This window comes from Megalops cyprinoides, chromosome 11 (assembly GCF_013368585.1).
Source record: "Megalops cyprinoides isolate fMegCyp1 chromosome 11, fMegCyp1.pri, whole genome shotgun sequence".
Taxonomy (NCBI): domain Eukaryota; kingdom Metazoa; phylum Chordata; class Actinopteri; order Elopiformes; family Megalopidae; genus Megalops; species Megalops cyprinoides.
The window spans coordinates 110,078-135,044 of NC_050593.1; the positions used below are offsets into that span (position 1 = coordinate 110,078).

Here is a 24,967-nt window from a genome sequence, read left to right on the forward strand (position 1 = left end):
ATCATGGAGTTAACGCACAGTAGGGGGACAGAAGAGGGACAGAAAAGGACCAAGAATAACAGGCCAGCTATGACCATCACTGTGGGTTTGTGATACTCTGTGAGAATAAGGCGAAGGGAGACAGGAGCCTCACACAGATAACCAGCCATTATACAAACTACCTAAAATCTAAAATCTCAGCAGATTTCTGCTATGATATGAAATTATGCAACTATCAACACAGTACTAGATAGACCTGAACAAAGATTCCATTCAAAAGCCTGCTGCTTGTTGCATATATTTAACAGCCAAGTGAGGGAGAGTTTTCCTTACAGTAGAGTTAATGAAGCTATTATAGGGACACATTCCACTTGACAGTTAAAGGCGGCAGTGACAGTGAGGGACTTTTTAATCTCTGTCTCATAATGCCTCAAGTACAGCTGGCAGTCCATACTGGAACTAGTGAAGGACTGAACATTTCAAAGGCAACCAATACCTTTGATCTTGCAGAAAATGATCTACTACCCCACTCAACTCCTTAAGTCTAGCTGTCAGGCACACAAACTGATCTTAAACATTTACACCTACTCAGAAATTCAGTTTGCAGTTGTTGTTTTGCAGTTGTTGTTCAAGAATGTTTGCCTCTTTGCATCTCTGCATCGCTGGTGCATGATCATTACATTCTGTATGCCCTTGGAGCCTTTATTATAATGCAGCCTGCTCAAATGTACCGGAACAGTGTGGGATGTGAACCCATGCATCTCATGCAGCCCATAACCCTCAGATTTAGGGTCCACTGCTATAACCACCACTTCACACTGCTACCCATGACCTGTTATAACCAGGGCCCCCAGATGAACTACAGTGAATTCACAAAGTATTCAGACCCCTTCAGTTTTTTCACATTTATTATGTTGCAGCCTTATGCTAAAATCGTTTAAATCCCCCTCCTCAATCTACACTCAATACTCCATAATGACAAAGTGAAAACAGGATTTTAGAAAGTTTTGCAAATTTATTGAAAATAAAAAACTGAAATATCACATTGACATTCAGTATTCAGACTCCTTGCTATGACACTTGAAATTTAGCTCAGGTGCATCCCATTTCTCTTGATCCCAGGGAAGAGAGCCATAGCTGAAGTCCTTACTGGTTTGCGCTGTTCATCACCAATTCTGATCAGCTGACCGTTCAATCAAGACATGCATGGTGATACAGGAGTTATGAATGCAGTCACATGCCAGACCCAGGTCCCAGGTGCAGTGAAAGCTTGCAGAACTCACCTATCAGAGTAACCTGGACCTGCACCGGATTGGAGGTCTTCTCTGCCACTTGATGCCAATCCCTGCTGCTCTGCCGGACCCAGGCCCACACCCTGCAGAAGTGAAGCCCCGAGGCCGACTGGTCCACCCCATGGAGGACAAGCCCGAACACCCCCACACCCAGGTGGCTGACCCCCACCAGCGGGGACGTGTTCATCACTACTCCATCCTGGCCAACGCGAACCAAGACCCGTGGACCAGCAGCTCCACCCCCGGAGACCGGGCTGACCGACCATTCAACTTCCAGGCTGAGAGCAGCCAGGCCATCAGCCGCAACGGAGCAGGTGAGGTTGAGGGTGTCGTCCACACTCAGGGTGCTGTTCTTTTCCAGGGTGACCTTGAGCGACTGAGCTGAAACAGCAGAAAGACAAGAATTTTTTAGAATTTTTCTCATCATATAAACAGAGATACAGACATAGGGATGGCCCATAAGCTAACAACATAAACATGGTTATTTTCTGCCAATCTCAAAAGCAATTAGTTATGCTATGATTTTGGCACAGGAATTAAATGTCACAAGTAGGATGTGGGAAATTAGCAGTAAATATTAAGAGTGTATGTTTGCATAAATGTCACAAAAATACATACACATAATGCAATTCTTATGACATTAATTCAGCACTTTTTAAGGGCTCCAGACCTCATGTAAATTATACTACTGCGATGATAAACTGCAATACTTAAAAACTCTTATAGTTATACTGTAGCTTCCTTTTGCTCTGTTGAAACGGTATGCTATGGATTAGGGCTGGGCAATATGGACCAAAAATCATATCTCAGTATTTTTAGGCTGAATGGTGATACACGATATATACAGTATCTCTGTGTTTTCTAAGAAGTGAGCTAAATGTTCAGTTGTAAGTCAAAGCCACATGTGAGATGTCACAAGCACTTTTAATAAAATAAATATGCAAAGACAGGGTTTCCTTCCCTGTTTGAAAATATACAGCTGCAAAACATGGAAATAAAAAATTATATAAAATAAACGGCTTATATTAAATAAAAATAGGCCTATCTCTGACAATTCTCCTTCAATTGTTTTCAACAACAATAACAGACTGAATAAAATAGAGTACAATTACAGGTTTTCCTCACCTGCGTGAAGTTGGCACCCCAAGTATTTAAAAAGTTCAAAATGGTATTACTGTTCATTTGTGCTACGTTTGTGCTGGTTTGTGGCGTAAAAATTTTCATTTGTGCTGCTATGGTTTATTAGATATAACAAATTATATTGTATGTGCTGTGATGTCACCCAGCACCCCAAGCTTCTCCGAATTGCTAGACACTAGACACACTAGACAGAAAGGGAAATTATGGTCAGAGAGTATAATGTTAGCTATACATAAGGAAAATCAGTGATAACAATGCAGAAGTTTTCTGGCAATGATGCCATACTCAAGAGATCAACCAAGAAAATTGCCTGTGTCACTTCCACACTACTCTCCTTTGAAGGTTGCTGACCACTGGCCAAAATGACAGAATGAAAGTGAAACAAATCTAATGTGATATGAGACATGGTTTACCACTGCTGGGGAAGTACAGTGGATTTTATCAAATGCTTGAGAGAGCAAACCCTGCTTTTCGAAAGAGTTTTGGACTGGGCTGTACAATTGTTTGTGTCTGTTTATCTACAACAATATTAACGCTTCACACATGTAAAGGCGAATGGGACTCATTCAATTTTTTTTTTCATTCCACAATATTGAACAGTTACATTCAATCTGGGAAAATGTGTTCAATGTGACTGTAATGTTTTTTAATGGGCATCTCTAAACATCACCTGTGGCCTACATACAGTTGAAATACAACAACAGGCCTGGTGATTTAACAGCTATGAGCTGTTGCCAATGTTACCTTGAACTTTAAGATCTCTCAAGCCGTTCTCACATATGAACACGGGACAAGGTCTGGAGAATCAGGTCCGGAACTTGGCCGGAATTGCCCTTTCACACATGCAGCACACAACAGGAGATTGTCCGTGACAGATGCCTTCTCACCTATAGGAAATACTCCGGTTTGGTTTAGGTGAGGGATGGCGCCTGGGTAGAGCGTGCAGGAAGCAGGACATGACGCAAAAAGTTCGCTGCAGAAATCGCAGTGGCTGTATTCGAAACCGCCTACTGCATACTGTGTACCACGTACTACATAAGTATATACTATATACTGCATGCCATTTTTCAGTGTAGTACCCAGTATGTAACCATTAATAATTACATTTGTAGTATGTTACATTGTCGCTTGAAATCATTGTGAGTTTAGAAACGTCCAGATTTCCTTGTGGTATTTTCCAGTTAGACGCCACTTGCATTTTCACGAGTGAAAAGTGTTGACGAGTTGAAAAGCATTCGCGAGTTGACGTGTTTTCTTTTCAATATCTTACCTTTCGGTGGTACGCGCACATAATGTTACACGGAGGAGGAGAACGTAGCTATTGTACTTTTGGGTAGCCTACAAAAAAATCACACATAGCCATCCAAATGGTGCTACCGGTACACATAATTTATTACTAATTATACATTTATTATAACAGGAAGGTAAGTTTTTGTTGTTCGCTATGTAATGTTAGGTCACCAGTTCACCTATCTAACTATACCTATCACTACTACTTAACTACAGCTTAGCTAGCTACTAACCAGATAATAAACTACTAACCAACGTTATTGATAATCAAAAGAGACAAGTTTTGGCAGTATAACTATAGCTAACTATCTCTTTAACGATCATTGGACTCAAAATAGCATGTATTTGGACGTATCCGCAATGTCAACGTAACAGTGGAAAGCAATGTACAGGCACGCAGAAAAGACTACAAGGCAGATGTTTGTATTCTTCCGGTTTCGCGCCAGTCGCATGACAGAAACGTCATCAACACGCCCACTCACTCACGGTGGATTCTCTGGAACGTTGCCTGCTGTATTCACACATGGGCTCACTCCGACAAGAGGCGGACTTTTTACTGGGGAGCTGGCAGAACAAAGTCCGTCACGTGTCCGGTCTGACTGATGCCAACATTTGCGTTCTCACATACAGCTCCTCTGGCTAAGGGCCGGATATGTTCCGGGGTCCAGTGCACGTGTGAAAGGGGCTACAGTGATGCCTTATCATTCACAGTACAGATAAGAAGTGCCAGGAGGCTCCAAATACACAATAGGGATAGCACAAAGGAAGCTCTTCAGTACTAATCTCCCTTCCTTTACTTGACAAGAGAGGGGGAAAGGTGGGGAGAGTGGTGACAGTGAATACTGAGGAAGCAATGAAAAGCAGAAAGAGTGGTGGGAGTAGAAGAGGGTGAGAGTTCAAAGGTAAAATAAGGATACTGGACATACTGGAGTTGGCTAAAGAACAGGATGAGGATGAGAGGGCTCTAAAAGGGGGGCTTCAAGAAAGAGACCCAGAAGCAGCTGAAGAAAATGGAGATGGCAGCAGTGCCGGACAGAGAGAGCACAGAGAAAGAGGAGACAATACAGAAAGGAAAGGAAAGGAAACGTTAGGGTGTATGCAGCTGAGGAACATATCAGAGAAAAAGGACAAAGACAAGGCAACAAGGTAAACCGAGGAAACAGTGAAAGAGAGGGAATATGTGAAAGAACAAACAAATAGGGAAAGAAATGTATGGGAGTAAGAGGGAACGGTGGAAGACAGTAAGGTAGTCTATGGAGAAAGAGGAGAAGGGGGCTATAATCCCCACCCTCATAGCTCCAGTCTGGAATGGCTTACCCTGGTTTTCTGGGTTATGCCAACATATCTGTGGTATCCCAGATTACTCCTTGTTACTAAATACTAACTGTAATAAAAACGTTATAATAAAGAAACATCCCGCCCCCCACTTCTATTAGCACCAAAGTGGCCATCCAGCAAAATGTTAATGTATTCTCAATATGTTCCCAAAGTGTTATCTTTTTAATAAACATTTTCTCCTATTTTGATTCTTGTAGAAATTTAGAAAATGATGTATGAAGGGGAACCAGCTGCTTTGAAACATTGTGCATTCATATAATTCTCCAGTACGTATCTCAACTGTATGACTAGATACAGGCTAAGGTATGTAACTAAGCAATGGACTGAGTGCATCACATAACTGGTATACTTGCCACATAGAGCTCAGAGATTCTAATCTGCAGTGTTGCAACTTTGCACCACTACACTTTTTAGAATTTAGCTTCATGGCTAGAGCTTCAACAGTCAGTAAACTTTCCATCATTAGCAGCTTATCTTCCAGACTCATTTAGTATTTCATGGTGTAACATAAATAAACCTAGCGGCTACTTAGCAAGTAAGTCAAAACAGAATTTGTTTAGATGAGTGCTAAATAATAGCCATGGTCATGCAATTTGTGGCATTTAGAAGCCTTCCCCTCTTGCCCCGTCTTGTCAGATATGGTCAGATCCATTTCTGCAGCTTTCACCAGTTTTGTCCAATTTTCACCACTAATATTAAAATCATACACATAAGATTTTCAGTAGTTGTCCAGTACTTGAAGTTCATTTGACAATGCTTACTTGGCTTAGTTCAGTAGTTAGCTCTCTTCTATGAGCAGATGATGAGAGCGCATTGCAAGCTGGCACTGTACACAAGAGGGTGGTGCAACAGGTGCCACAGTGTGCATTTTGAGGAGGATGAAGTGTGTACTGGTATGGAGCAGGGTTTATAACTCCTCAGTTGCCAATTTAATAGTGTCAAGCTAAGTATGCTGGATACAATTTAGGTAGGTAGCTAGCTGTTGTCACCATATAATATTAATTAGCTATTGGTCAGCTAGTGTGTTCGGACAAGAGCATTTGCTCAGCAGCTATATAAACTAATTCACAGTGACTAGTAATTTGTTAAATACAACTTAAATTTTTACTTTTTTGTAATAAGTTTAAGATGTATGTTCACAAAAATGTTAAAAACCATTTGAAACAAAAACAAGTTGAAATTAGCAACTCATCTATGACCATTTCACATCTCCTTTATGATTACACATCCACCCACAAAGCAGAGAGCACTTAAAAATACAAGGACACACCTGTGGGCGTGACTTGGACCTCCCCTATGTCCGCACTCCGCTCCAGGATCTTCTGCCAGGTGCCCCCCTTTTCCAGTGCCCACTCTCTGGCTGTGCACACGTACACTCCCTGGTCACCAGGCAGTGCCTCGGTCATGATCAGGCCGTAAGCTCCTCCCCCCTGCAGATCCAGACGCAGGCAGCCATCTGCATAACGCTGGCGGAAGCTGCTCCCCGTGGTCACCCCCCTTTCAGGGTCAAAGGTCAAGATGTCCTCAGAGGTGGCCCCCTTCCTGACAGACCAGATGACAGACAGGTACGTGTGTTGCGTGATGTCCCGACTCACGCTGCAGCGAAGCTCCAAGGAACCACCCTCCGGAACCACCGCCGGGGGTGTAGAGGGCGACACCTTGACGCTGTCCTTGATCACTGTAGAAAAGAAGATTCTAAATACTATGCAATATCATTTCCTATTTAGATTAAGTGAAGGACATGCACACACATTGCAACATGTATGTAAACCATGACTGCTTTGAATTTTACTATTTTTTTATGGCGTCCTTAAGGGACATTAAAAACAGTGAGTAATAGTAACACATTTCACGGTTTTCTAAACGGGGCTATCTTATCTAAAATGGGGGCAAACACATACATGCATTTGTGTCACTGTTTTTCCTTAAATGTGTTGCACTGTAGACATTAATTAGTTGTGATGCAAATCCATGCATTTCCATTTTCATGTGTTAGCTTGTCAGCTCGGTACATGGTTATAAAAAGATCACAATCACTCTCACTGCACACGGGCATGTTGACAACACCCACAACCTAACCTAACTCAGTGTTTCCCTCCCATGTGAATGTCTGACAGCGACATATTGAACTGATTCCATGTGTAAATCTCACAAAGACCAGTTAAAAGAAAAGTACTGCAATGAAGCAAACATATGCAATGGCATTATCTGAGCTTAACCATTTCTCTCCAGAACCAAAACAGAGAGATGAATTATCCCTGCATTTTCTCTGTGTGCTAAAACAAAATCCTAAGAGTCATAAAACTAGGACCCTCCTTTACACAGATCACTTTCTGAGGGGTGCCCACTGGTCATTGCTTGACACCCAATCCAAACCCACCCCCAGAGGGATTTCAGCAGATAAGAGATTTGACAATCTTTTCTCTCTACTGGGTCTACATCAGGACCCAGCACTAAACATATGGTAAGTGATGCCTTTGTCTCATGCATCTAGTTAGAATTCAAGTCTCCATAGCTTGTGATGGAAGACTCCAAAGTGAGGGAGTGTAGCATAGTGGTTAAGAAGCAGGACTTGTAACCAAAAGGTTGTCGGTTTGATCCCTGCTGGGACACTGCTTGGGCAAGGTACTTAACCCACAATTGCCTCAGTAAATATCCAGCCGTATAAATGGATAACATTGTAAAGAATTGTAACCTATGTAAGTCGCTCTGGGTAAGAGCGTCTGCTGAATAATGTAATGTAATGTAATGGGACTGTGCCAGACTCCCTTTAGCATTCTAGCTTCAGTGCAAAGCTATGTCAGAGAGACCTTTAAGGAGTCTCTGAGCCAAACCAGACCCAGAGCACTGCCTGGGAGAATGCCAAGCAGCAACAGGAGAAGGGATCAGGCCACCTGTTCAAAAGGGGACAGAGTCAGGGATCCAGCCGTATCCTGCTCCAGCCCACACAGAAGAGCCAGGTCAGATATCCAGCCCTACCCAGCATACAAAGAGGACCAAGCCACATGGACCTTCCTGCTGTGCCCAACTGAGGAAGAAGCCTAACAAAGTGAATATAACCCATCAATATAAAAGACTCAATGACTAACTTCAGTTCAATGTCTAACTTCTTCTCCCTCTGACTAATGTTAAATACCAAACCATACGTATACTATATGGACAAAAGTATGTGGACAGCCCTCCTAATTATTGAGTTCAGGTGTTTCAGCCACACTGACTGTTAACAGGTGCATAAAATCAAGCACATAGCCATGCAATCTCCATAGACAAACCTTGGAAGTAGAATGGGTCCTACTAGAGAGCTCAGTGACTTTAAACGTGGCACTGTCATCTTTGCCACTAGTCAGTTAATGAAATTTCTGCCCTGCTAGATCTACCCCAGTCAGCTGTAAGTGCTATTAATGTCAAGTGGAAACGTCTAGGAGCAACAACAGTTCAGCCATGAAGCGGTGGACCACGCAAACTAACAGAGAGGGTCCGCCGAGTGCTGAAGCACGTAGCAGGTAAAAACCGCCTGTCCTCTGTTGAATCACTCACTACAGGGTTCCAAACTGTCTCTGGCTGCAACATCAGCACAATAACTGTGCATCGGGAGCTTCATGAAATAGGTTTCCATGGCCGAGCAGCTGCACACAAGCCCAACATGACTATGCACAATGCCAAGCGATGGCTGAAGTGGTGCAAAGTAGGGCTGTACTGAAAAATTCGAAGCTTCATTCATTGAATTGGCATTTGATTGTGAAATTAAGCATTCGATTATGAGGATGGGTGTTCAGTTGCAGTTTTAAGGTTATTGCGACTATAATACAAGAAATTTAGATGTTAAAGTGGCCTACTTTTTATTATCATTTAACATAAACAATTTTGCCAATAAACTGTGGGGCGCCAAGTGTAACAGACCTTTTTTCGTAGACAGAATGCCTTCTGTGCTACAAAACGCATAGATTCATTACAAAACCATAACACGTTAGCATTGTGTCCACAAAATATTGAAGAGAGCACATACTTTGGTGCACAGAAAACAAAATGGATGATTCCTGTCCTGCACTGAATTGGCCGTTGTGCTTTTCATTTTGTGGACAAAAGAAACTCATTCGGTAGACAAAAGTAATTCTGTCCATGTAATAGATGTCCTAGGCAAGCATTTATGCTTTTGTGGCACGAAATGCAGAATGCGCTATACTATCATTATTCCATACTATCAAATGTTCATTTTCTTCGCTTAACTGTTTTGCTATATTACTGAAAGTATGATGTGCACGAAAGGGATTTAGCACAATATTGTTACGCCGGTAATCGGGACACAAGCGCGGACCGCGGGATGTTCCGGTTCCAGGCGATAATTAGAAAGGGACAGGCAGTTCGTGAATCCAGGGACAGGCAGGGTTCAAAACACAGGGAGGCAATCTGGGGGCAAATCCAAAGACGGGAGTCAGGGAGAACAGGGTCCGGAATCAAGCAGGTGAGTGGCAGCGATCAGATCAAAACGGCAGGCAGGAATCGTGGTCAGGAAACAGGCAGGATCGGCAATGAAGAAGTAAATCACAAAAACAAAGCGCGGGGACGAGACAGGTGAAACACACTGCAACGAACTAGCAACAAGACAGAGACACGCAGGGAAGATATAGGGCTGGGGTAACGAGGAGATGGGAAGCAGGTGAGCAGGCAATGAGGGAATCAGGTGGGCGGGGACCCGGCGGGGAGCAGGGCGGGGCAGGAACACAAGGAAAACAAAAGCACAAGGACAGGGAAAACAAAAACACCGCGGCTTAAGGGGGCGGAGCCCTGACAAATATATTCCGTGACTCCGCAGTTACAGAAGGCAGTCCGTTCACGAAAGCAAAGGCTGCTTGAACTTTCGTAGACATCAGTGTTTTGCTCAAGTACAAACTTAATTATGTTCACAGGCTATATTACTGAAGGTATGATGTGCATGAAAGGGCTTTGGTCCAACACATTGCGTGAGTCAGCAGTTTACGGAATGAATCATGTGTCATGAAATTGCACAGGAATGATTTCGTACACTAAAGCAAATTCTGGTTGAACTTTTGTCGACAGAACTGTTTGTTACATTCATTTGGTCACTTACGAAATGCCAAAACAACAGGCCAAAACTATGATGTCATGTCACAGACATTCGAAGCTTTGTTCGAAAAAGGTTGGCTAAAATTAGAATGGCAAAAAATGGCATTCGATACAGCCCTAGTGCAAAACACACCGCCACTGGACTCTGGAGCAGTGGAAACGCATTCTCTGGAGTGATGAATCACGCTTCACTATCTGGCAGTCTGATTGACGAATCTGCGTTTGGCGGATGCCAGGAGAGCACTACCTACCGGAATGCACAGTGCCTACTGTAGAGTTTGGTGGAGGAGGGATAATGGTCTGGGACTGTTTTTCAGGGTTTTGGCTAGGCCCCTTAGTTCCAGTGAAGGGTAACATTAATGCTACAGCATACAAAGACATTTTAGACAATTGTATGCTTCCAACTTTGTGGCAACAGTTTGGGGAAGGCCCTTTCCTGTTCCAGCATGACTGTGCCCCTGTGCACAAAGCAACATCCATTAAGACATGGCTTGACGAGTTTGGTGTGGGGGAACTTCAGTGGCCTGCACAGAGCCCTGACCTCAACCCCACTGAACACCTTTGGGATGAATTAGAACGCTGATTGCAAGCCAGGCCTTCTCGTCCAACATCAGTGCCTGACCTCACAAATGCTCTTTTGTCTGAATGGGCACAAATTCCCACAGACACACCTTCCCAGAAGAGTGGAGGCTGTTATAGCTGCAAAGGGGGGGCAGCTCCATATTAATGCCCGTGGTTTTGGAATGGGATGTCCAATAAGCTCATATAGGTGTGAACGTCAGGTGTCCACATACTTTTGGCCATATAGTGTATTTATGCAGTTATTTTCTTAATCAATATCCATTTATCACATTTCTGCTTAGAATATTTACAAAATTTTATCTGATAATAAATGTTATTAATGTATGTAATGCATTACTGAATTGTGTTGTCTGATTACTCACTAAGCTGGCCCTACAAAAAAATGTAACATACTCTGCCTTCAGAAACATATAATTTCTGATCTGAATAAATTCTTTCAAATTTACATTGAATTTCTAAGATGGTGTTCTTGCAATTTCTAACTGATCATTTATTTTCATTAGATGAACACTGTATTTTGCCACATTAAATAGTGTGTGTCACAAACATATAGTGGAATATTTATTTCTTTGTGCCTGCTCAAACAAAACAGTGAGTTGCACCTTGAAGCCATTCAGGAAATCCTCACCCAGATCACCAAGGAAGACCAGAGCACCTGGTTCCCTGCCCCCGATTTTAAAAAATGTGCATATTCCTGGATTAACAAGACTCCCAATCACACTCCTTATATGGGTAAAACCTTCACCAGACTGCACTACTGCAGGACATAATGACATCAAGAAGCCTGTGTCACTACATCTTTATGAAGTATGAGATTCAAATAAGTGAAGCCCTGTTGAAAGTTCAACTGATAAAAATCTGCACATTATCTACACTAAGAGAGAACTTTGTATTGAAGCTTGGATCCACGATTAAATCAGGCAGTTGTTTCTGAGTTGCTTTCCTAAGTGTACCCTACGGAAAAACATGTTGTTGGGAAGAGGGATTGTCATCCCCCCATCCTTGCTTTCCTGCAGCCCACCTCAGCTGCTGAACACATCACAATTTATAGAAATATGGTACCAGACTGTAAGAACAGACAATAAACGCTTTCCCAACTTTCCCTTTCTCCTGTTGTGCCAGCTGAGCCCAGAATGCGTTAGCATCTGCACACATAGCTTTGTGTGTGGAAAAGAACATGGAAAGAACAATGGAAAGACTTAAACGTGGGAAACAAACATTTGATTACATGTCTGCTCACCACATCTGTCCGCATTTAGAGGAGTTGCACTTCTAAGTAGCGAAAACATTGTGACGCAGTTCATTTTATTTGGCTTTTGTTTATACGGTGATCTGATTCAACTACTGGCTCCTGTGCAACAGACCATACCTTGCCACAGCAAGATAGTGACCTGTTTCTCATCGATCACTGCATGTCTCATCCATGCATTATTTTGCATTCTGGAAAGAATTTTCCAAGGGAAGAAATAAATATGTTCATAGGCTCTGACTCCTACCCTTCAGTTTTGCCATTTACCATACTGTATTAAGACAAACATTAACAGCCTATAGAAGGTACAGCAAAATGGCAAAGCAAAGCTTGGTTTTGATTCGCTCAAAGGATACAAACTGGTCTAAAAAAATAAATAAATAAACATACAGACCCTGTTAACAAATATGAACTTTGAACTCATCCAAATCTCAAGGCAGTCAAATCAGCTGAAACGACCATTAGCACTCATTTCAGCAGTTAACAAAGCATGCTGTTATGAATGCACAAGGACAGTTGTTGGCTTTATTTCTGCAGCTGAAGCCAGCTGGGGTGTATGCATATACTTTCACATATGCCCAGATCAGTCGATCTCCGTATCAGAATATGAACATTGCGGCTGATGGGAAATCTATACAAATTAGTTGCATTTGATTGGCAGTCCTCTCACCAATAGACGGACTTGGAAATGAACTCTGTAGCCTATACAGTCTGGGCGAGCTCCATTTGCAACTCTCTGATAAATCCATTTGAAGGATAAGACGTGGCTGTCTGACGATAAATCTCCCGCAGTTCTATTGCTCCATGCTTTTTCCAGTTGTTAAGTTTATAATTAAAAAACGAAAAGTGGAGATTTGCTTCAGAAAAATGAGGCCACTGCTAGAATTATTCACATTTACGTCATTACGTAAAAACCAAAAGGTACAATATTTGTAATCACACTTTTCATCATTTAAGCCTGGCTGCAGGGCAGAACAGTATCACTCCCAGACAAATGGATCAGAATGGATACGAATCATAATTTTGCAAACTCATTTCTAAAAAAAATAATGGATCCATCTTAAGCATTTCCCTCAGTCATCATGGAAAATTACATCAAGGATGAGAGTCTCGTATTTGTGTGTTGGGAGTGGCAGTTCAATACTTTGAGTCTTTGTCGCATATCTTAGGAGAGTAAATGGAATAGGGCCGTTGAAGTTCCAGCAACGCCCGCCCAGTAGACCAAACCCTATGACTGCCACTTCTCCTTTATCCAATCATTTTTCACAGCACTGTTCAAACCATGCCTTCATTAAACAAACACATACTGGTCTGTTAGGCAGAAGTGGGGACTCAAGGTTATAAAGCCAACACATTCCTGACTGTCAGCCAGCAGCGTGGAGTGGTGGTGAGAGCACAGACTAGAGAAAAGCCGTGTTCTACAAAAGCAAAAATTGCACAAATAAATTTGTGAACAGAGCTGTGTCACCTGCAACAGGAAATTTCATCGGGTGGCTTTCCATTACCACCTTAACCACCTACAACATTGCACCCAAGGACAAGAACGTAAGCACTTAATGAGTAAGTCATCTGCACACTGCTGGCCTCAAATCTTAACATGGAATTTAACACACCATTATTTGAATGCATTGTCTAATCATACAAAAAAGAAGCCAATAAGGCTATAAATGCTTTTGTGCTGGCCTGTGCATCAGTCCCTCTCTGAAAATGGCATGCCTGTGGCAGGGGCCTACCTTTCAGCTCCACGTCAGCTTCGTAGTTCCCGCTGATGACCGAGTCGGTGCTGATGGTGCTGCAGCTGTAGACGCCGCCGTCTGCGGCCTGCACACTCCGGATCCTGAGCTCCACGGTGTCATCAGCCAGCCTTGCCACAGCGATGTCGCCACTGTCCACACGGTCCTGCATGGAAGGGTCTGAGTACGAGGGGTCAAATGTGGACACGAGCTGAAGGAACTGGCCACCTCGTGCCACTTTCCACTCAAAGTCCTGCTCTCGTGGGCCCTCATAGTCCGACACATCACACCGCACCGAAACTGCCTGCCCCTCCACACGGATAAGAGGGCCCTCGGGGACCTTGACCACCCTCCCATGGACCCACCCTGTAAAAAGCACAAAACGAATCAAACTTCAAACACAGACATCAAATAACACTGTTAAAGATGGCAATTAGTGGATACAAACACTAAGACAGTTCCATTGATCTAACAGGTCATGTAGCATTTTACCCACTAAGTATGAAGTCTGACTGTCTGGACAGTTCATTAGCAGTGCTCAGAATATTTATGCCATTGAAAATCAATCATAATTAACAGTGCTAGCAAAATTTTAAAGATCGCTGATACTGGAGGAAGACCACAAATTTCAGGAACACACTGCAAGATACACATGGCGTGAACACATGAAAATAACTAAAAATAGTCTAAAATCATAGCCCTCTAATACCAGAATGCTTAATTATTGCAGAATGTTAAACACTAGCACTCTAAAGAGAAAGGATACTTGAATCTAGTATTAAACACTACTGTTAATGCTAATTATATCAAATACACACTTGCTAGAGGGTCCTACAGAGCTGCTTCCCTGCTGCATATGTTACTTTGCAACAATGGTGGCAACACACCAGCACTAGAATACTGCCATTCTCCATCAATTCACATAACTAACCAATGCCAGAAGAATTCCACCAAATTGCTGGTTGGTACTCTTCCACATAAGCCAGGAAAACGCTTGAGCAGATATCAAATTATTATGGGCAGCATCCGCTTTTGTTTTAGTCCTTACTGGTTTACTGCTTTAAGGCAACCATTTCATGTTAAATGTAATCTTTTAAAAAAGCTGTTTGTGACAGGTTCCAGTTCATCATTATGAATGTGGCATATGTTCTCACCCAGAGGAGAAACATAAAAAAATACCAACACTGCAGTGTTTGCTGTGTGTCGTGTCTTTTTTAATTGAGCTGGAATTCTGTCCATCAGTATGTACTTTGCCTTCTTCCCTTAGTACTGTTCACTGGGTCTGAGTTTACTGCTCTGAGCCGATGTACACATTTCCCTGAACAAAACAATGCCATAACAAATATTAGTTTGTAAGGACTGTTCAAATCATTCAATTCTATTCAAATCTCAGCAAACAATCCAGTGCTGTATGATACAGCTTTACTCCCTACCTTAAACCTACTTTCCTTAAAAACTCGGAATCACTGCGGATCAATGACAACTTTATTTAAATGTGGCTGACATTTGGCAGGCTGCATGCAATGGACTGCACCATTTCTGCTCCATTCACACTGCAGAAAAAAACAGTGTTTTACCTTTTTCATGACCGGTCCAAAAACAGAACATTCCTGTGCAGTAGAGAGGTTAAGGCAGGTTAAACTAAGTGAGAAAATATACTGCTGGTCTTTAATATTAAAAAGCAACTTACTCTTTGGGGGGCCTTGCAAAACTAATTTGAAACCTCAGATTTACAAATGCCAAAATCTTTGACTGAAAATGAGCAAAATTCATTGCTTAAAAGAATGCACTATTATAGCGGTCGGTGTTGAAGTAACATTCTAACAGCCTTTCTCTCAACATCCTGATGATTATTTGCACAGTACACTTTAGTATATTATTTCACAGAATATATTACATTATTTCTTTTGACGCAATGCAAATATTTTTGAAATACTGTAATAAAATGCTGATCCTCTAGGAGCTGTAGGGTATATGACAGCAAGGTGAGGTAGCAGTCAGGATTGAACTGGTTAAAGCAGTCCTTGTTAGAAAGAGAAAGGCTTGTCTCAACAGATACAGTGAGCACACAGGAGAGACAGGGGAGAAGAAACAAACAGCAGAGCAGTGAAAGGAATGCCTATGACAGCCATATCAACACCCCCCCCCCCCCCCATTATGATGGTCCAACACCTGACTCAATAACAAGGACTTGCATGCACAACTTCACAGATACACCCAGCCCTGGAGTAGATCTGCGTCGCAGCAGCAGCAGTTTGCCTTTTTTTCTGTGTACTGAGCTTTTGTTCTCGAGGTATTCGCTAAGAATGTGAATTGCTCAGTGTAGCAGCATGCCTCCACCTTGTTAATCAGATTTGTTGTATTAAACTTCCTTGAGCTCCCTCCTCCACTGGACTGTTTAGCACAGCAGACACTGAAATGTGCATCTTTGGTGACTAATTTCTGTCACTTCCATATGCCTAACACATTTCCACCAGCTGGCTTAGCTAGCCAGCTGACTAACTCAGTCAGCTCAGTCAGTCTGAGAAAGTTGCAGCCTGCTCAGCGTGCATTATCTTGTACCTATATTTGAGCCACACTGGACACATCAAAACATCAGTCTATAATATTAGTAAGATTACATTATCCACTCCAGGTCATTTTAACCATTTATTGGGACCAATCTGATGTCAACCTGGTAGTTTTTTGGACTTTGGCAGAAGGGATGTTTTACTCGCACCACTCAAGAGCATCATTACTTAAAGCTGAATTATGGTGAAATGTAGTGTGGCCACAGGATAGGCAATGACAGACAAGAAAAGAAACAAGAAAACAAGAAAATGAAATCATTTACAGTACACAGCACAATTAGAGAGAAGCAGTCATGCCTTGAGCTGTTAGTGGGGTTAGTGAAATAGCCACTGAAATCCTACATTGGCACAAGCCTTCCGCCACCCCAGTGCAGTCTCTGATGACATCAGAGTAGCTCCCAGGCACCTGACGAGTCACAGAGAGGAAACCCTGCCAACAAACCCCACCAATGAGCTTACTGCATTGACAATAAAGGCCAATGGTTATAGTTAATGAAACCATTTTCAGCCACTAGCTACCATCTATTGAATGAAGCCTATTTCAAGTTTGTTGCTCTGACTACTAGGGCTGTATCGAATGCCATTTTTTGCCATTCTAATTTTAGCCAACCTTTTTTGCACGAAGCTTTAAATGTCTGTGACGTGACGTCATCGTTTTGGCCTGCTGTTTTGGCATTTCATAAGTGACCAAATGAATGTGACAAACAGTTCTGTCGACAAAAGTTCAACCAGCATTTGCTTTAGTGTACGGAATCATTCCTGTGCGATTTCATGACACATAATTCATTCCGTAAACTGCTGACTCACGCAATGTATTGGACCAAAGCCTATCATGCACATCATATCTTCAGTAATATAGCCTATGAACATAATTAATTTTGTACTTAAGCAAAACACTGATGTCTACGAAAGAAGCAGCCTTTGCTTTCGTGGACGGAATGCCTTCTGTAACTGCAGAGTCACGGAATATATTGTGCTAAATCCCGTTTCGTGCACATCATTACTCTCAGTAATAAAGTAATGTGATGCTACATGCTATAAGTAATATAGCAGAACAGTTAAGTGGACAAATGAACATTCAATGGCACGGAATGATGATAATATAGCGCATTCTGTATTTCGTGCCATAAAAGCATAAATGCTGGCCTAGGACATCTGTTACATGGACAGAAGGCATTCTGTCTATGAAAAAAGGTCTGTTACACTTGGCGCCCCACAGTTTATTGGCAAAATTGTTTATGTTAAATGATAATAAAAAGTAAGCCGCTTTAACATCTGAATTTCTTGTATTACAGTAGCAATAACCTTAAAACTGCAACTGAGCACCCATCCTAATAATCGAATGCTTAAGAATGCCAATTCAATGAACAAAGCTTCGAATTTTTCAGTACAGCCCTACTGACTACCCTGAAAAATATTATATGCAGTTCTATTGGAGGCTGGGCAACTGTCAATATGACAGGAAGGCCACAATATCTCACCAAACTATTTTGCCTTGGCCCATAACTTGCATTTTCCACAATCACAACACTATTGCTCTGAACCAATATTATGTTATGATAGACTGAATCAATCAGCTTACAACTTCAACTTTTTGTTGCTGCGAAGTGCAAGTCTGCCATCACCTTGAACTTACCAAGACTATATTTACATTTACATTTATTCATTTGGCAGACGCTTTTATCCAAAGCGACTTACATAGGTTATAGTTCTTTACAATGTTATCCATTTATACAGCTGGATATTTACTGAGGCAACTGTGGGTTCAGTACCTTGCCCAAGGGTACAGCAACAGTGTCCCAGTGGGGATTGAACCAGCAACCTTTCGGTTACAAGTCCTGCTCCTTAACCACTATGCTACACTGCCGCCCTATATATCTTGCACAGGGGATCTAAGGCAGACCTGCCTCCTGATCAAGCACACAGTCTCACAGAGAAAAACAGAATGAAGGCTGGAGGGCAATTTTGCGTATGTATATGGCAGACTTTCTCACCCGGGGTGCCACCCGGCTTCGTCAGGGTTGCCGTCAAAAAAAAAAAAATTTGACTTTGCTGACATAATAAAATGAATTAAAATTCCAAAAAAACGATAGTTTCGCAACTTATCATGAAAATGCAGATCATTAGCCGCCTCATACATCATCATTTGTCTCACATGCCCCTTTATCCATGTCACAACGTCACCGCCAGGGTCAGCATGTGACTACGTAAATAGCCTACTATAGTGTTGTTGTTTTTTTTTTCCATTACCGCGCGATGCATTACGAGAGTGTTGCGTGAAGCATACAAACTAGCATGGAACGGTTTTTGAAAAGAAAGGCTCCAGAATCAGATAACTTTGAATCTGAGCCATCAACTTCATCATCCAGTGGCAGCTCAGCAGTGAGGGTACCATACAAGCAGCGTGCCTGGTACGTGGTATGAAATTGTCAAACCAAGCAATGGTTCTGAGCAAACTTAAGACACCTGACAACAAATCATCCGTCACTAGCCAGCAAGGGTGCAGACTATTTTATTTGTTTGAAAAGTCAACACAACCGACAAAAGCAAATGATGAAGAAGTGTGCAAAAGTGTCAGAGAAAGCACTGGAGACTAGCTATCTAGTGGCTGTCTGGCCGAGATAGTAGCTAAGGCTAAGAAGCCACACATGATTGCCGAGATGGTCATATTGCAATCATGCACAGCAATTGTCAACAAATGCTAGGCCCACAAGCAGCAAAGAAATTGAAAAGGTTCCGCTGTTGGACTGTAGGCCTACAACTGGAAGGCGAGTCAATCATATGTCTGCAGATATTGAAGACGTAGTTTTGGAAAAAATCAGATCTAGTGGGAAATTTTCCTTACAAGTTGACAAATCAACAGATGTCAGTGGGCACGCTCAGCTCTTGGCAAATGTTTGATTCATAGATGGGGGCCATATCAGAGAAAATTTTTAATTTTGCAAACCATTGCCTAACAAAACAACCGGAGAGGAGATTTGTCGTGTGACAACTGAGTATATTGAACCGGGGGGATTAAGTTGGAAGAACTGTATCAATATCTGATGGGGCCGCCGCCATGACGGGTAGTGCCAAGGGTTTCATCAGTAGGGTCCGAACGCAAAACCCAAACATGCAAAACACTCACTAATTCCTTCACAGGTGGGCACTAGTTGCAAAGACGCTGCCGAAAGAACTTTTAAATGTACTGGACAGAGCGGTGGACATTGTTACTTTTATCAAGGCGTGGCCATTAAAGACCTGTTTTTGATTCTATGTGAGGAAATGGGAGCAGAACATCATAGCTTGTTGCTACACACAGCCATCCGTCCATCTCTCAGCATCTGAAAATTCTTGATGAGAGATTTAGTCACTATTTTCCATCGGAGTCTTTTGCGCAGTTTGACTGGGTCCATAATCCTTGGAGTTCATGTGCACTGGAAAGCTGAAAAGACTTGCCACTGCTGGCACAGGAGCAACTGGCAGAGATCAGGGAAGATCGCACACTAAAAATAAAATTTCAGGACATGGCTTTGGACAGATTTTGGATATCATTGGAGAAGGAGTGTCCAATAGTTTCAAGTAGCGCCATTGCAATTCTGCTACCCTTCTCTACGATGTAGGCTATTTGTGCAAACTGAGCTTTTTGAACTTACATCAAGAACAAGTACAGGGAGCGACTGAGGGCTGTGGACCAGGAGCTCCATGTCTGCTTCTCATCCATCCTTGCCAGTATAGGCTGGTTGTGTGCATCGTCCCAGGCTCAGGGTTCCCACTGATAGTAAGTCACACTTACCCCCCATCTCTCTCAGTAACCACTTGTGTGTGTGTGTGTGTGTGTGTGTGTATGTTGGCTGTCAGAGGGATGCAGAGTGTACGTTTTTTAATACATTTTAGAATGGGGTGAGTCGAGATTTTGCATACTTTTAAAGGGTTATGTGACTGAAAAAAGGTTGAGAAACGCTGGTGTATGGACATGGGCTTAAATTCCCCCAACTTTGAGCAAGTGACAAGAAAGGGAGGAAGAGGGTGTTTAAATGCTCTGTTAGCCAGAACCTCTGCTTATTAACTAGAGGATATTTCACATGACCCAACACCGACCTGTTATACACCCAATCGGAAGCTACGAACAGTTTGAGGGGTACCGAATCAGAACCATCACTTCAGTGTTGTAAATGAATTAATTGGGTTTAGTGTCATTCCATCCGTTTCATCATTAATTAATTTAGTGACTTATCTGAACGGACTCTTGTCAAACCTTGTAAACTGTAAGAGTTCATGAAACATTCTCATACTTAACCAGAATGAACTTTAATTACATCAATTTGTAATGCACTGTTATTTTACATAGCCGTAGCCTATGGAATATTACTTGCCTCGAACTGTAGACTAGGACTGCAAGTCTAATGAACTTTTAAATTTTCTTCGAAAAGAAGGGCGTGGGCAGTTAGTTTCCACCACCTGAACTCAGGGGAGGTCTCCTTCTCGACTGAAGGATCTAATACCTGGCAATGGTATTACAGAAACCCTTAACCAACGACCCACTTTGAACAGACTCCTTGTTAGAAACCCCTTGGACTATCTATAGATATTTTTATAATCTTCATAATAGCGTTTACTCTCAATGGAAACGTACAACTGCGAGCTACAAGTAAACCATGATTTAACAGAGAATATATTTTAAACATTGAATTAAACCTGAGTTATAATTGCAAACTAAACACAGATCTTATTTAACATAGCACCATTTACGTTAGAAATGGAAAATCTAAGAAAAATCTGTTATTGTAAATGATTGTAACTAATGACTTATGTTGAGTGTAAGGCAAAAAGCGATTTGAATTGCCACGCGTAATACGTTTTCCAAAGCAATAGCTTTAAACCCAGAACGTATAGGAATAAATAATGGAAATCACATAACGGGATTATAACAGGAAAAATCTTTTCAATATAAAATTATTTAGATTAGCTTGTTCATTACATCATTATTGATATGTGAGTATACTGTTTCTTAATACTACCCAGCATTATAAAATCGTTGTTTCAGTAGTCTACAACCACTACAAAGGTGTTGGGTGAAATTACAGTGGTAGGCTATGCATTAAATCAAAATTGGTTAAAGGGAAGACTTACCAAATGTTAGAGTCAAAATCAAGACACGGAAGAAAGTGTTTTCCATCTCGACGTGGCTTGTCCTTGGGGGTTTTCTTTGTTACTCGAACCAATCACTGGATTTTAAAAGAACCCCCCGCTTTTCTCCAAGTGTCGCCGCTACCACCGGCTTATTAAATGTCGCAAACTTTCCTTGAGTTGTGCCAGATCAGGAATTGCTTAAAATTCCACTGGCTGGACGATCGTGACGTTTCTGTTCTGAGTAAACTGCGACCGCTCGCATGATTCACTTTGAACGCCGAAACACGGTTTGGAGCAGGGCAAAGGACTGCACAATTCGCGTCGGAAGTGATTTTTTTTTTCTTTAAAGAAGAGGAGGAGACAGCAACTCCCTGGCCCCTACAGGTAGTTAGACAATTGGAAATCAGCGGGCTTACTGTGAGAGCGTTTAAGCAACACGAGGAAACCGGAACATTAAAATGTTTATATAATAATATATCAAAAAAATAGATGTCATTTTTAATAGACATATTTATTCGTAACAGACAACAGAGTCACCAGTTCCTACCACATAGGTACTGTCTTACTTTACTTAACAGCAGTAAATGACGTCTATTAATTATGCTTATTACTTCATGTTTTCATACCAGCGGTCAATGAGAGGTCAGTTTCGCAGCCAACATGATTGAAGCGCCCTATAATAACCACAATTCCACTGCTACAGGCTCGCGGTAACGTTTGTCCACAGTGCAATGCAGCATCAGGCAGCTGATTTCCTCTGCTTTTGTTCTGATCACCGGCAAGAAGACAAACCTGAACAAGCCTTGTGGAGTTGACAATAAGTAAATATGTCAGCTCAGTATTGACATAAGCATGTTGTGCATCGCATCACAGTGGTCTGTGTCCAAAAAATAGATAATGCATCCAAGCTCTGACCTAAGAGCGACATTTTCACAGTATGGTTCTGATTCATATTACGGCTTGATAAAGTGATACTGCACTGATTGTGGGGCAGAGAGTACCTGGAGCACAGTGCCGAAGAGATCAGAGGTTGAAAGGTCAAAAGGATTAAATCGGCCATACCTGAACTGGCACAGAAGGAGAGGTCAGGGGGACTACCATGTGGGTCCCCAGACAGTGTTCTATTTTTAATCTGGGATGTAAGGCAAAGACCCAAACGATGCATTTTTTAGCATGCCGTAGCCTGCTGTGACTCTAACTTTACCATTTTAATCATTTCCCTCTCTGCTGCATCACTTGAAAAGGACACTTTTGAAAAATGTAAGGGACACTGCAAATGCATGTCAAAGTGCATCTGCCTCATCAGGAACAGAGAATACCCCAGACCACACACCCCAATCTCAAATAGACCAGATATAAATTTTCACCTGTTGTGAAAATCACACCTGGACGGCACTGAGCTGGCTGTGTCATGTGTCAAGCAGTAGCTTGAAATTACTGTGTGGTATCCTCCAATATGAGACTAAAGAAGACAGGCACATCATATGCCTCCGAATGCAGGCTGCAGGTTCCTCTTTGCTTTGTTCACTGATTCTTACATAAACACCAGAGGGAGTGTGGTCAAATATCTGACAGTTTCTCTCACTTACTTTTTCACACCAGGCTTTTCATTTGTGACCATAACTGGGAATGTGCCCCTGATGTGTTGAATAAAAGGTTATTTTCTTCTCAGGCACAGACATTTGGGATCACACCTTTTAATATGGTTTTAACAAACATTAAAACATTAAAAAACAAACCACATATTAACCCCAGTCTCTGTAGCATGAGTGTCACTACTGCCACTGACACTGTTACTGTCACTGTGCCATAGTGACAATGACAGCATCAGAGGTGTGCGAGACGTTAGACTGAAAGCAGTCCCCCAACCCCTCCCCCAGCATGGGGACTACCTGCTGTGCCACCCTCGATTCCTGGGCACCACACACGTGGTTAAACCCTGTCCATGCAGTACAACCAGGTCAGCAGCATGGTGTGGTGCTAAATCTTAGGGCTCATAATTCACACGTTGTTGGTTCAATTGTTTTGGCCAAGGCACTTAACTTGAGCGGCCTTAGTTAATCCCCAACTATATAAAAATGTAGGTAAAGATGTAAGCTATGTGAGTCACTTTGTCAGCAAAGCAAACTTAACATGAAAACAAGGAGAATTGGCTTAAATCTCACTACTCCACCTTGTGAGGAAAATGCCATTCAAAGATCAAAGCTCTCCCAAATTGCTGCTCCCAGGCAGAATTCATATCATAAAAATTGCACAGGGATTTACATTTCCTACACAATATGACATTGTATCACACAGGACCAGCCATCAATGCCTGATACAATACCAGGTGGAAGGGATCCTAAAGAGTTTTATGGTATTTTGATTGCATTGACAGACACTTTCCAGGAACCTTTTCCTTCTGTTTGGTGTGTTTAGGGAATGAGGTGTGGGTGAATTTCTATATTCATTCAGCCAGGTTATCCAGACTTTTTTTTTCCAGAAAAAAATCCACTGAGATTTTCAGTGTTGATTTTTCCACTTTTAGAGTGCATCAGTCCATTATTCTGATTCTGTTCCTTTAGAAAGTAAAATTCAGTGCTGAGTAATTGGTCATTTTATTTATTCATAATGCTTTTAGTTCGAATTCTGTTTCTTTAGTGGTGCTGGGGTTGATTTCTTTGTTCTTTTACAGGTAAACTTCAGTGTTGTGATTACAGCAGAGTGGCATTTGGAAGAGTGTAACCAGATTTTTTTCCATGTCTCTGCTTTTATATGGTAAATCTGAACAGAGAAAAGAGAACAGAAATCATAAATATAATCAACAAAACATTTAAATTCAGACACCAAAATCAGACACTCAATCAAAATGTAAAACTTTTGATGGCCAAAAAGGAGAAAATGAACTTAGAGTGCCACCTGGTGTTCAAACATTTTCAACTTTGTATCTTACAAAGTAACAAGATCCAACAGCAGAAGATGGGTAATAGTCTGATCACAGATCTATTTTAAGGTCCACAAATCCACACAATTCTTTATGAATATTCCATTATTATATACATATGTTTTGTAGTACAGAGTCGATTCCCATCTAGAATGGAAGTAACGTCATCCTCTAATATTATACTCAGCATCAGCTATGTCTCCCTCACTAACCAACCACACACTCCAGCTGCCGTGTTTGACGTTTAAAACTGTGTCCAGCGTGGGTAGTTTGTGCTGTAGTTTGTGTCCTTGCGAAAGCTACAACGTGAGATTAATTAACAAGGATGGCAATTTGAACAATTCAGTGGCAAGTAATCCCAAAGCTTTCTCTTAAGTGTTCCACATTATAACTTTACTGTGTTACGAAATTCAAATTACAAAACGGAGCTAAATTTGGTTAGATCGATTTAAATTACCTACTGAGAATAAACGTTTAAGTTAGGTTGAGTGCAGTGAACAATAACGTTTAGTAACACAGACCTCACAAAAGCTGTGATGTGTCATGAGCATTTAACGTAATTTAAATCGATAAATGCCATCTTTGTTAATTAAACAATCTCACGTTGTAGCTTTCGCAAGCACACAAACTACACTGTAAAATGTCTGTAAATTATACGGTAGAAAACAGTCAAA

General features: G+C 41.8%; 1 protein-coding gene across 1 annotated transcript in view; it reads right to left on the minus strand.

Annotated features, from left to right (window-relative positions):
• Window positions 1–21,659, minus strand: part of LOC118785496 (prostaglandin F2 receptor negative regulator-like) — a 43,915-nt gene extending 22,256 nt beyond the window's left edge. The window contains exons 1-4 of the mRNA XM_036540187.1: window positions 21,371–21,659; window positions 13,689–14,054; window positions 6,310–6,717; window positions 1,263–1,652 (exon numbers count right to left, since the gene is read on the minus strand). Of these exons, the coding sequence (XP_036396080.1) occupies window positions 1,263–1,652; window positions 6,310–6,717; window positions 13,689–14,054; window positions 21,371–21,416 (1,210 nt within the window). The 5' untranslated portion in view covers window positions 21,417–21,659. The remainder of the gene's footprint in view (window positions 1–1,262; window positions 1,653–6,309; window positions 6,718–13,688; window positions 14,055–21,370) is intronic.
• Between the last annotated feature and the right edge of the window lie 3,308 nt (window positions 21,660–24,967).